At 33.4% G+C, this 13,722-nt stretch overlaps 2 protein-coding genes and 1 non-coding gene across 3 annotated transcripts; 2 read left to right on the top strand and 1 right to left on the bottom strand.

Annotated features, from left to right (window-relative positions):
• The first annotated feature begins 1,679 nt into the window (after positions 1 to 1,679).
• Positions 1,680 to 7,521, top strand: LOC8275957 (heterogeneous nuclear ribonucleoprotein 1). The gene is made up of 6 exons (XM_002531964.4): positions 1,680 to 2,009; positions 2,127 to 2,250; positions 2,378 to 2,436; positions 2,532 to 2,771; positions 3,110 to 4,310; positions 6,968 to 7,521. Exons 4-6 carry the CDS (start codon positions 2,550 to 2,552, stop codon positions 6,979 to 6,981), a joined length of 1,437 nt encoding a protein of 478 aa, XP_002532010.2. The 5' UTR covers positions 1,680 to 2,009; positions 2,127 to 2,250; positions 2,378 to 2,436; positions 2,532 to 2,549; the 3' UTR covers positions 6,982 to 7,521.
• A 2,370-nt stretch (positions 7,522 to 9,891) lies between these two features.
• On the top strand, positions 9,892 to 9,972 carry TRNAL-CAG. Its single transcript has one exon. It is a non-coding gene; the product is annotated as a tRNA-Leu (tRNA).
• A 243-nt stretch (positions 9,973 to 10,215) lies between these two features.
• LOC8275955 (cytochrome b561 and DOMON domain-containing protein At2g04850) lies at positions 10,216 to 11,697 on the bottom strand. Its single transcript, XM_002531963.4, has one exon. The coding sequence runs from the start codon at positions 11,548 to 11,550 to the stop codon at positions 10,351 to 10,353; it is 1,200 nt and encodes a 399-aa protein (XP_002532009.1). The 5' UTR covers positions 11,551 to 11,697; the 3' UTR covers positions 10,216 to 10,350.
• Between the last annotated feature and the right edge of the window lie 2,025 nt (positions 11,698 to 13,722).

Genomic DNA, 13,722 nt, shown 5'->3' with positions numbered 1-13,722 from the left:
TTAATCATTTTCTGTAAATTTATTCCAATTATTCATATGACGTATTAACTTTGGATTTTCAATTTAATCAAACATGGATTAATAATTTTTTGTTAAAAATAACTTTTTTTATATTGATAATCATACAACCATTTTGTGCTGTAAAGTCTTATAAATATAAAATCGCATGAGAAGAGTAATAAAAGTAGTTTTTTTTTGTCATATATTTATCCCAAGAACAATATAAGATAAAGATGGTTTTTTTTCTAATAACATTTAATTAAATTCTCAGATTTTAATATTTATATTAGGCCTATTTATATAAAATCTGGAATTGAGCATAAGTCCCTTTAATATACAATGATATTACATTCTATATTAATTGAGAGTTGAAACAACTGAATTTTTATAAATTTTAGTATTAGCTCTTTTTATCAGAATCATTTTTTTTTATAAAGAGTAGAGTTGTGAGGTCAATAAATCGGAAAATAAATAATTTTTTTAAAAATAAATCACGATTTACTCTACAAATTAATTTATTATCAAATACGACCTTAAAAATATATAAATTTAATGTTTTGCCATCATTTGTCTAAATAAAATTTTAAGACCTAATTATTTTTATTTAAAGGTGCATCTGTCACATTAATATGGTACATATTAAGGGTGCATCTCTCACAATGATAGAGTATACACTCAGAAAGACTTTATTATCTGATATGGAGCCCCAAGAATCAAACTAAAAGTTCGAAAATAAATTTAATACTTTGGGGTCAAAACAGAAATCAATTTGATATAATTAGAAGAACATTTGATGAGGCCAAGTGGGGAAGCAATGCCCCAAGTTGTATCAATTGGACTAGAAGAAATCAAGGAAATGCAATCCTTAAGCTATGGTTTTGAAACAACAATAAGAAATAAAAATTCAAATGGGCACTACTTAAGCCATCTCATATCATTCTTTTTTTGCCATATAGTTGAAAGGTGAGAATCTACCCCAAGTTTGACACCACTTTTGCACATTTGTCAAAGGCCTTGATCTCATAGAAACAAAGTTTAGTAGCTAATTGCTAAAACCACATAGACCATTAATAAAACTAATAGCATTAGCATGTATAATCCAAATCAATATTTTTGAGTTTTATAATCATAGTATGAAAGATTACAATAGTATCAATAGTTACCTAAAAAGTCAAATTAATCAAGAGATCACAGCCGTTTATCAAAATTCCAAAGTGTGAATGAACAAATATCTTTATGAACAACTCGTATACTCATATCTCATGCTTTCATGTAGATACAAAAGATGGTATAATGGTATGCTTGACCATATGCTATAATTTTCTCCAATAGGTATATATAAGCAAATGAACTGGAGGACAAGCAATTCTTCTTTTTTATTTTTCAATATTTCTTGCTTTTATCTTATCATTAAAAGAAATAAAAATTAGGTCACAAATTTAAAATTTTCGAGAGAATTTTGACTATTTACAGTCCTCCCACTCAAATAGAGACGAATTGAATAAAATTAAAATAAAGTAAAATAAAACATTTTCCATTTCAATACTATTTACTGCAAAATAAATAAAAACCATGAAATACAAATTCATAATCATATAATTTTGTTTCTTGTTTTAAAATAATAATAAAAAATTTGAAAATCTGCTCCTTCCATTTTCAGTCTCTCCCTATATATTCCTCACACCAGGCTCCACAAAACCTTCTCCTTCCTTTCTCTTTATCTCTCTAACACCAAAACAACAACCAAAAACAGCCCTTTTCTCTCACTAGAATAAAATTGTGTAACTTGCATTTTATTTGGTAATTTGAATTTACATTAGCTGATAAAAGAAATTATTAAATACCAAATTGATTGAAAAGAATAAGAAAAGGAAAAAGGGGGCATATTTGTAGAGGAGGATAAGCTATGCCCTCAATTTTTATTTAACTGTTATTGTCCCTCCTCTCTCAGATCTTAATTTTTTGTTTTTTCTTTTGATGAGATTTGGCATCTGGGTTTTCTCTAATTGGTGAGATTTTGGATTTGGATCTTTGCAGAATTTGTAAATTTTTAATCTTTATTAAATCCTTGATTGAATTTTGTTTCTGGGTACTTTGTTTTTGTTCATTGCTTTTTGGTTTTTCAGGTTTGGTTCATTGCAAGTTGGTTGCCTTGTTGATTGATTGATCGTTGAAGGATCTATTAGCTTTTGTTTTTCATCAAACAAAACACACAAAGTTATTGTTTCTTATATAATTTGGTCAAATAAGGTATTGTTTTAATTCTTCAGTTGATTGTTTATGGGCATTTCTTATTATAAGAGACATAATTTAGATTGGTTACAGTTGTAGAAGATTACTTGATTAACTATTATGTTATCTGTGATTGTGGATCCAGTGTCATTGAATAATACATCTACCAGAGTTGGAAGTGTGCTTTGATTCTTAGAGCACAAGGTGCCTTTTCTATTGGATTGATTATTTTGCATTCAATTGGTCTGCAATTTATGCTTTTGCAATTGATAGATAATTTTTATCCTTTTGGCATGTAGATATTGAAGGAACAAAAAATGCAATCTGATAATGGTAAATTATTTATCGGTGGAATTTCATGGGACACCAATGAAGAGCGACTCAAGGAGTATTTTGGGTCATTTGGGGAGGTGGTGGAGGCTGTAATAATGAAGGATCGAACCACAGGGCGAGCCCGCGGTTTTGGTTTTGTTGTTTTTGCTGATGCAGCTGTTGCAGAGAGAGTCATTATGGAAAAACACAATATTGATGGCAGGATGGTAAGTTTTGTTAATCTTAAAGAAAGTGCTCTATTATGTAAATGTTGTGAAACTATAGAGTATTGTAATGAGCAAAATTGGGAAATCCTTTTCTTAAGGGAGCTCCGAGTCCAATTTATAGTTGCATAATTCATATAATTCTAGTTATTATTTCAACTAGATTCTAAATTGAGCTCAAGATTGCCCCGTCTTAGTTTTCTGTCAATCATTCTTTAGTTGTTATGCTAAATGGCTTTTAAATTTATTATCCTGATGCACTTCAGTAGAATTTCAAGTGTTGGTGACTTGTTATTTCAGTGTTGATTTTTTTTTTCAATCAGTGAGTTGTCTATCCCCAGGTTGAGGCAAAAAAGGCTGTTCCCAGGGATGACCAGAATATTCTGAATAGAAGCACTGGTAGTAGCATTCATGGTTCTCCTGGCCCAGGCCGCACAAGGAAGATTTTTGTTGGAGGTTTAGCATCCACAGTTACCGAGACTGATTTTAGGAAGTATTTTGAGCAGTATGGAACAATTACAGATGTGGTCGTGATGTATGATCACAACACCCAGAGGCCAAGGGGGTTTGGGTTCATTACATATGATTCAGAAGAGGCAGTGGACAAAGTTTTGATGAAGACTTTTCATGAATTGAATGGAAAAATGGTTGAAGTTAAGCGTGCAGTTCCCAAAGAGTTATCTCCTGGTCCCAGTCGCAGCCCACTTGGTGGATATAACTATGGTTTAAGTAGAGTTAATAGTTTCCTTAATGGCTACACTCAGGGGTATACTCCAAGTGCAGTTGGAGGGTATGGACTTAGGATGGATGGTAGGTTCAGTCCAGTTGCTGGAGGCCGAAGTGGGTTTCCTCCATTTGGTTCTGGTTATGGAATGGGTATGAATTTTGAGCCAGCTTTCAGCCCTAGTTATGGAGGGAATGCTAATTTTAGTAGCAATCTCAGTTATGGACGGGGAATGAGCCCTTACTATATTGGTAATACAAATAGATTTGCTAATCCTACAGGATATGATGGAGGTAATGGAGGAAATAGTTCTTTTTTCAGTTCAGTAACTAGGAACTTGTGGGGAAATGGGGGCCTTAATTATAATAGTAGCTCTGCAAGCTCCAATACATACATGGGTTCTGGAAGTGGAAGCATAGGCGGGAATAACTTTGGCAACAGTGCGGTTAATTGGGGTTCTTCGACACTTGCAGCACATGGAGGAGGAAGTAATGCTTCCAACAACAACCTGAATTTTGGGTATGGAGGTGGTGAAAACAGTTTTAGTCTGGGCACAGGGGGATATGGAAGAAACAGTGTCAACAATTTGGCCACAACTTCATCATATGCTGCATCAAATGGTAGTTTTGATGGAACCTTTGGCGACCTTTATGGTGGAGGTTCTGATTATGGGGATCCCACCTGGCGATCGTCGAACTCTGAGCGAGATGGATCTGGCTCCTTTGGTTACGGCCTTGGCAATGCCACTTCCGACGCTTCAGTAAAAAATTCTCCTGGTTATGTTGGTTATAGTGTTAATAAGAGACAGACAAATAGAGGTATGAGCTTCATATCTAGTATATCTGCTTGAATGCTTGCTCTGTTCTTTGAAATATATTTCTGGAATTAGTGGGTAATTGTCATACTGAATCTTCATCGATGCTTGTCATAGTTGTAAGAAGAGATGCTTGAATATTCAAAACCATTAGTGAGATGAGGAATTAATATCTGCTGTCTAAATTTCTTTCTAGTCGTCCAGTGGAATATTTATCATCTACATGTATGCATTTTCAGATAAAACAAATTAGAATTTTTTCTTGCCCTTGGATGATAGAAGAGAGGACCTTCTGTGTTTTGGATAATTTTGAAATTGGGATCTGTTACGGCGTCCCTAATTTGATGTGCTATTGTTTGGGTGCATTTAGTGGACCTTGGTGTCTCTTTTCACCATCACGTTATCTAATTGATTTCTGATCTAAAATGTTGCTTCAACTCATGTAATTCAATATAATTTTCTATCCATATTTGTTAGATTTCCTTGACCAATAATTTTTGATGTTTACATATCAGAAAGAGAATCAGTTTACTAGTCAGTCATATGAAGTATGGACAGTGCATTAATTTAAACTATGGTAGGATATTTGCATGAATTCATGCAAACCTAATGGTCGAGGTTAAAAGTTACAATAAATAGCTGAATGAGCTCAATTCACAGTTCAAAGGGTCGTGAAAAACATTATCTTGTACACCATATAGGCATCAAGTCTCAGTGCATTCTTACCCCTGTTAAAGAAGTTTGTTGGGGATTCTGGGAGCTATACTTCTTTGAATCTAGGTGCAAAGCTGGGAGTGTCTAAGTTCCTTTTTTTTCAGAACATAATGCTAGTTCAGCATTGCTTTTTTCTTCTATATTTTTGGATAGTAGATCCATTTTAAGTTTGACAGAAGGATAATTTTTGCGCACATATAGAAAAGGTGATTGGAAAACAAACCTCGAAGAACTTAATTTTTCTTGTGTTGTTATGCAATGATTAATTTTTTCCCCTTTCTAGCTCATTGTTATAATTTTTCATTGTATATTGCAAGGCCATATTCGTCAGTTAAATTAATGCATAGTCTTTGTTATTTACTCAATACATGTTCTTTTATCTTCCATCTTAGCTTGTCAAGTTAGAGGGTGTCATTCACTTGGTATGTCCTCGAGTGGTTGCCAACATATTCAGTGGAACTGAACATATCCCTGACCCTGCATTGAAGTCGTCTAGTGACTCTACTTAAAAAATAAGCAAAGAATGTGGTTATGGTCTTCACAAATTTGGTTCTACATGGGGCTGGGTGGAGGAACAGATTAATGAAATTAAGTTGAGTTTGTATTGGCTTGTGTGATAGTCTTAAAATGAGTGGGAGTTGATACATATCTCTCACAGCTTTTTTTGTTCCTTTTTTTTTTGCTGTTTTGCATGTGCTTAATTGTACATGAGGTTAAACTTCCCCTGTTCAAAGAAAACTTGTTATTCTTGAATCTTTTCAAAGAATTTTCAGGGTACAAGTAATTTTAACATGGCTATTGTTCTGAACAAGAAACATATTGCTTATTGCGAAAATAGGATTCTGAATTACATTAGAGAAGATTCAAGAAAAAGAAAAAGAAAATAAAAAGAAATTCATTATGAAGGTATTCAATTTATTAATTCTGTGCCAAATCTTAATTCAGATAGGAACAGTGTAACTGCATGCACCTGTATTCTAGGTTGCTTGTACATAGTTGCTAGCTATGATGTTAGATAATCTTCTGTATATTATGGACTTGATTTTTTATTTATCACTTGGATGCTGAGGAATGGGTGCCTCTAATATGCAAGCAGTGAACTAAGTTGGGAAGATTAACGAGTTGCATGGTCCTTGCGATTAGTTATTGTACATTATTATGTACTTCTGGATCCTGTGATTTTTAGTCAGTTGAAAGAGATTTAAATGCTTGGACATAAATTAGTGCTAGCGTTTACTGCTAAATTTAATTTGCACGCATGAAACAGTGAGCCATCAGATGTCATTTACCGCACAATGCTTCAAACTTTGGTTTTATTGCAGTGGCAGATAAGATTGTGTCATTAGTTGCGAGATAAATTAACAACATAATTAGAAAAGGGAGAGTAGGGACAGAGTGCGAAGATCGGTTGGCACCGCAAGTTTCTTGGTCTCAGGAATTTCAAATATGAACTCTTAATCTTAGTTCCTGGATTCTATTCTAACCAATTTTATAGTTAAACACTTCTTAGTTGGACTTTTTATTTGTTATCTGAAATGGAACTTTTACTCCTTCAGCATAGGCTTATATATTATAAGCAAGATATGATGGTACATCTTTTAAGAGTTCAACATCATGTGCAAATTATTCTAGAATACCCATGATTAGCTAAGGAAGTATGATGTGTGCGCTATAAGTTTGTTTTGTGCTGTGTAAATGAGGAAATTCTTCTGAACTTGCATTCCACCAGTATCTCTGCTGATGTCAATTGTTGTCCTTCTTGTGATGTTGATGTTCTCACTTATAAAATTGAATCGAAGAAGTTCGTGTTTTCTGTAGCTATTCCAACAGTTTATGTTTCCTTCACAATTTTATGATATATACCACTTTATTTTTCTTGGCATTTTCATAAACTGATTTAATTGTTTATCTATTGTTTTCTAATGCATCCTTGCTCTTTTGCTTCAGGAATTGCTGCTTAGGAGAATCATTTTGGTTATGAAGATATTGTAGGCGAAGATAATCTGGTGAAGCAGGTGAACTGTGAATTTCGCACATCTCCACAATATATATCAGATAAAGAAAATTGGTTATCTAGAGCTAACTGGAGTGCCTGTTTTGAACAATTAAATTTAGGGATAGAAGTTATAAGGGATTTCATGTTAAGGTTTTGATTTTCAATTTTACCATTTTAGGGTTTTTGGTTTTTTGAGTGAGATGTAAAATCAGCTTGCGGCATATAGTCAGAAATGTATCATGCATCTCTGGTGAGGCGGCGATACAAAAAGTTGTAGACCATTTTTTTTTCTTCCCTCTAGGTTTCATGTCCTATAATATCTGGCCAAGTTGTGGATTCTTGCCAGGTATGCTTTGTTTTTCTCCTTCACCCCCATCATTTGGGTATGTTTTCAGCAGTTTGTATCCGAGGTTCTTGTTGATTTTACTAGTGTGAAAACAATTTAAGGGATACCCATCTAGGGTCTCTCCATGAATAAGTTACCACATACTTTGATTCTTTATTACATGGAAATATGTTATGCAACAATTGCATAAGCTTAATTTGTGGAGATGAAACATTTTAAACACATGCATTTTCACATATTTAGCCAAGTGACCTCTTCTTATTAACTCAACTTGAACCCTATAGTCCATGTTAGAAGCAGGGTTCTCAAGTCATTTATATATATATATATATATATACATACTAGTCTGTTAGACATTGGCATTACTTTAAATACCTTCTGCATTACTTCAAATATCTTCTGGTTCTCTAAGATTTGTAAAGATATTATTATTTGCATAGTATGCCTTCAATATAATGGTTACATATTCTGGAATCTCTTTAGTTCTGCCCAAAACTTAGATCTTACTTGTCTCAGTAGTAAGCTAAGTAGGGAAGTTAAAAACAGAGTCTGATGTCATCGTTGTGATAGGCTTTTTGTTCAGTCTTGAACATAGATCATATAATAAAACACCATTGATTTTCTTTGCCAATGTTTCTCATTCTGTGCAATACAATCGGTAAAGGTTCCGAGTTTGAAACTGACATTTTAGAAAGATAATGCGAAGAAAGAAAGAATATAATATATTGCGGAAAGATAATAGAAATAAAGAATATTATATAGTATCATGTAATTTATTTAGAAGTGAAAAAAAAAATTAAAAATTAAAAATAAAATATAATGTAATAAGATCTTTGCAGCTGCCAAAATATTATTTCAGAAATTTTAAGGTAACTGCATATTTAAAGCCTGAATTAAACTAAAAAATATTTTTACTATTTTATTACACGCTCTTAGATGAAATGCGATATTTTATTAGATGGAATGTGGTATATTTTATTACAAATGTTATGCAACGAATGCTCTCTTATCTTTGGGTGGATGTACGCCTTATCAATAAGATGGCCCTGTCCCAATGGTCCCTTGAAGGTAAGACCATGAGAAGCAATGCCCATAATTTCTGGGGGCGCAAAGGAAGGAAGTTGCCTCCCAAGTTGAACTCAATCAATTCAGAATCCCCATTTATGGTTTAGGGCAGGTTAAAAGGCAGACCATCTTGCCTGCTACACTCTGTTTCTTGCAAATTTACCTTTTTTATTTGGTCCAAAGCCAAAATTAAAGAGCTAATAAAAGTTAGAAGAGTAGAAAGTGGCTTTCGTATTTAAATTGCTGCAAATTGCGAACAGGCGGTCAAATGGAAATGCTAGTTATCATCAATCAATCTTCTGACTTTTACAGGCTGTAAGTTAACACACCAAGCAAATGCGTGATTCATGGAAAAATAATTCCTGAATTTCCACTTTGAATAGCTATTTATTTTTATGCAATCATACCCCTTCAACAAATCAAGCTTTTTCATTCTTTTTTTTCTTTTTCTATATGACATTTCTTTTGGTATGTCGTTTTGACAGTTCATGCTAGCGCACTATCATGCTGTCAGCACTGTGTCTTTCTTCTATTTATCTTAGATATATAATGGGACTGCAGGACTGTATTATCCTGTGACTGCAACAGCTATGGACCAGGGCTCACATCTGAGCAGCACGTCAAACTCAGTGACCAAGTTAACAAATAAATAAGCCATGACGGTTCTTTCTCTTAGCCTTTATTGAAGGTTCTAAATGGCTGCTTCCTCCGCCAAGGCTACGAAGAGTTGCATTTACATAGATGTTGGTCTAAAATTGCCATTTCTACACCCATTTAATTCTTCATTTCACCATATTCATTAACAAGACTAGCTATAGTAACAATTAAATGACTGACATATATAAAATAATAAACGATACATATAAAATAGTTACAAAATTAAAAAATAGATATAAATCACTCATGTTGTGTACCACTCATTCAATAATCGAGTTCAACATAGTAAAAGTAGCTAAGTTTTTTGAGAATTGAAGTTCTACCAAAAATGTTAATCCTTTTTTATTCTCCAACCAGGATATAACAAGTCATGAGATTACAAACTAAATAATAGGAGAATTTTTTTTTTTTTATAAATTTTATCAAACTAAAATTACAATTAATTTTTTTTTCCAAAATTGATAATTTCAATAAATTAAATGGGAGAGTCAACTCATCTAATTATCTAACCTAGTTGGCCTTTAGAGAAAGGCATAATAGGAAAGGCTTCTACTCTACAGCTGAGGAATCACCCAGCCAGTATTATGTTCCCGTTTTACAATACTAAAGCGGACACTGTTACAACAAAGATGTCACTAACCCACAAGGTATCAATTCACAATGAATTCAAAATCCATGTTTGGAGGGTAGGTACCTATTGTGTTATAACTGCAGTTTATATTACATTACTGGAACCCCCCATTATACATATGCTGGTCAAGCATCAGAAAATTATTTCTACTGCTGTTTAATGTTACCAATCACAACGTCAAGATGGCCGAGTTGGTCTAAGGCGCCAGTTTCAGGTACTGGTCCGAAAGGGCATGGGTTCAAATCCCATTCTTGACACAATTTTTTTCTTATTGCCTCAGGGGGTTTCAAATTTTTTTTTAAAACAAAAGGAACTTTGGAGAATTTATTTATTTCTTAAAACATTTAATTGAAGTACCCAAAATATATGCTGACACTGAGAAGTATACAGTTATCAATGTGCATAATAGTAATTAACATCAACATGAAGGTTTTCCAGATAAATAATACAAGATTAGAATAAGAAATCATAAGTTCTGAAGCCATAAACGGCGACCTGTATGAAAATATCAGTCTATAAATCAAAACTAATTCCAAAGGGATGCAAAAATCAAGAACGGCCAATTTCATTAGCCTACAAAATGAACAACCTGGAAGAGACCAATTTTCTCTTCATTGTAATTTGAATTTTTGCGTTCAATTGTGAATTACACTCACTTTATCAGACACACTAATCAATCCTTCTCTTCTCATTTTCTCTTCCTTTGATTTTCTACAGAAAATGACCCAAGAATTCACCTCCAAAGCTATTGAGGCACCCACTAGTGTAGACAAGCACAAACAATATCCCAACTTAGCATAAGACCTGCCTTCACCCAACACTTCAAATCCTTGGAAAACATTAACAACTCCCAGCACTACACATGCATATCCTACAAAATGATGGTAAGATTTCCAATACTTTCTGTACTTATTCGTAGTCTTTGGCCTAAACAATAGTGCTAGTGTTTGTAAAGCACCTAAGCAAAAAACAGCAAACCCCAGTTTCCTGTGGAGGCTATATACAACCCCTGGTGATGATTCTCCAAGCCTGATACCAATTGCAAATCCAACAGTACCTAAAAGGAAAGCAGAAAGTTGTATCCCTGCATGAGCATAAAACCAAGCTGGCCCAAGTGCTTGTATGTGTCTTAAATAGCGAGCAGTGACTGCCCCAGTTGGTAATAATACACCCCATGATATCGCATTAGCGATTCCATGTATTATCTTCAGCATTCTAGTGTTATCTTTATGGGCAGCATTGAAACCAGACAAGACATCAATAGTTGCAATGGAAGATAAGTCGTTAGATGTTGTTGGGTGGATGGTTGGAGAGTAACCTTGGACATACAAGCCACGGTTCCATACAAAGTGGAGTTTGGTTTTGTTTGGTGAAAGTCTTATTGTCGCGTAAATTTGAACTGCTGCACCATTGTGTATGGAGGCCATTTTGCCCCCATAAAGGGTGGCAGAGGAAGACAGAAGGTGGACATCTAAAGGGCGAGATAGAAGTGGTGATTTTTGTAGCTTTACTGTTGGGTCTAATATGTAAGGTAATACAACTAATTGGCCTGAATTGGGGTCTGGAAAGGCGATAAGGGCACGGGTTCCTGCCATCTCTGGGGAGGTAGGATTGATACCCCATCCTACCCAACCTGAAGGCGAAATAAATGCACCAAAGAAAACAAGGTCTAGCGTCGAATTATGCTTATGAAAGGTCCACGCCATGGAGGTCTGTTGGGTAGGAAATGTCATGCATTTTTCAAAGGTTTTAGAAGATGTAACAGTGGTGCAGTGAGCTGAGATTGCATTATGGAAATGGCAAAAGAAAAGGAAGATGAAGAAGAGGAGAAGCATGGTGGTATGAGAGAAGAGAAAGAAGCTGAGAGAGTAAGGGATAGAATAGGCTTGAAAGAGGAGGGAAAGAAAAAAGAAGTTTTGTTAGCATTTATGTGTGGGGGTAACAGTGGTTTCTTTTGTGGAATGAGTGATAGGTCATGGTGGATAGTATCATGAGAATATGGCATTCTTTCTTTTTTAGAGCTTAGCTTTGAAGGAAAGGCAAAATCCTGAAGTGCTAATTTTGGTAGATGTGAGAAATGAAAGTTATAGGATTTAGTTTGTTGAGGTTGTTGAATATGATAGTCTAGTGAAAAGTACAGCCTGATCCTGTGCATATGATGTGAAGAGTGAGGGGTGGGGGGACCCTGTCATTGTGATGCTTAATTGGCTTTGAAGCCAAGCAACACATAGCAAGTGATCCTGATTTGGTAATGGCTATAGAAATTGCTAATAAAAAAAGATGTTATGCTCATTCTAAATCTGTTAACCAACCTCTTTTTTACTCTTTTCTTTTTCTCAAAGCCTCAAACTATACAAAGCAATTACCATCAATATCAAAATAGCTAGAGATAATTTCAGTACATGCGCAAACTTTTGGACTTTTTATAATTTTTTACTATAGTTTTCTTTTTTTGCACCTTCTTTATTTCTTTTTTACGTGATTTCAATTCTTTTCTTTCTTTTTCACAAACTATTGCTCTAATCAATCAGAGGGAGCAGCAAATAAAAGAAAAAGTAATAAAAATATATTGACAAGAAAATTGACAATTAATACTCAAAATTTCTCCTTTTCCTTTATTAGAAAAATTCAAAAAAGCTAATAAAAAGAATTACAATTTTTTACCTGATTTTTTTATTCGAATGATCCTTGTTGGGTTCTTAATCTCATTATAAGGGTTGTTGTCATATTCTTGCCATCCTAAGAAGTATGAAAAATTTTGGTCATAAATATTGCTGGTGACCTTTATCGAGAAGAGTCTCATATTAATTTAGTAAATATTTTCTGAACTATATTTTTTAAAATTAATAATAGATAAAACAAATTGCTTTACAAGCAAGTAGCTAGAAAGAACGTTTTGAGATACATAAAAAGAATCGATTAAAAAGATGACCCAAGTTTGCTGGAATAGTTGTTTTTCATTTGAGAGTCAGGGTGCATCCCTTTTCATGTCAACAAGATGCTCATGTGCTGAAGCTGATCGGCTCTAAATTGGTATTTAGGGGTGCTTTCAGCAAACCTCATGGTAGTTGTGGTAGAGTACCCATTGGTCAGGTGTTTCTATCTCTTCCGATGCAAGGACAACAACAATCATCATCATGCTCACTGCAAAATTCAAGTTTTCTAGTCGCTAAAAGATTATTATCAGCAAGAAATGGTATGTTTTCTCATCTTTTTTTGTGTTCAAATTGACAGTTATATTTGATTGAGTTGTACTTTTTTGTATTTTATTTAAAAAATAAAAGTTTAATATCCTAGATATTATCTCAAACATAAAAGGCTGTATACAAAAACCCTAAAATTGCTCTAGTTTTTGTACGGTGGGATTTTTTCTAATATTTTTCTCCTCTATGTTAGACATATGAACATGAGCTTCAAAAATGTCTGCATCTGTACAATATTTTAAGAATAGTATTACTCATATCCTATAATTGGGCAATTAGGCTACAAAATCAAAGTTAATTATGCATAAGCTTTAAATATGTGATATATAGAAAAATTCAGTTCAAATATGGTAAATTATTACGGTGATGTAGCTAACTATAGTATTGCCGATAAAGATATTTCATAGATTTATTTATTCTAATTCTCCTCTTTAAATTTTAATTTAAATAATTGAAGAAAATGATTAGCATTTCGATTTTTTTAGTTAAGTATTTAGTTTTTGTATGACACATTTACACAAATTACTTGTAGTATACTTACTATATCAATTCAGAGTTATTTCCTCTAAAAATTTAATTTATTGATCAAATTTTCTCAAAATAAAGCACTACTTCTATTGACTTTATCATTATACTCTTTCTTTCTTACTATTTGTTCTCCATATACTAATTTGTGGGATAATTAATTATAAAAAATTTCTATTGTAAATCATTGACAAATCACATAAATTTAAAAATTAATTTGAAGCAATGACTGGTTATGGTTTAATTTCGGAATGCCTTTTAAGCATACAACTCTAATAT

This window comes from Ricinus communis, chromosome 7 (assembly GCF_019578655.1).
Source record: "Ricinus communis isolate WT05 ecotype wild-type chromosome 7, ASM1957865v1, whole genome shotgun sequence".
Classification (NCBI taxonomy): Eukaryota; Viridiplantae; Streptophyta; class Magnoliopsida; order Malpighiales; family Euphorbiaceae; genus Ricinus; species Ricinus communis.
Note: the sequence above shows the minus strand (reverse complement) of the source record. Positions and strands in the feature narration are given on the sequence as shown.

Coding starts and splice junctions, on each gene's coding strand:
- LOC8275955 (XM_002531963.4), bottom strand. CDS start 11,550: ATGCTTCTCCTCTTCTTCATCTTCCTTTTCTTTTGCCATTTCCATAAT.
- LOC8275957 (XM_002531964.4), top strand. CDS start 2,550: ATGCAATCTGATAATGGTAAATTATTTATCGGTGGAATTTCATGGGAC. Junction 2,772..3,109: donor ACAATATTGATGGCAGGATG/GTAAGTTTTGTT, acceptor GTCTATCCCCAG/GTTGAGGCAAAAAAGGCTGT.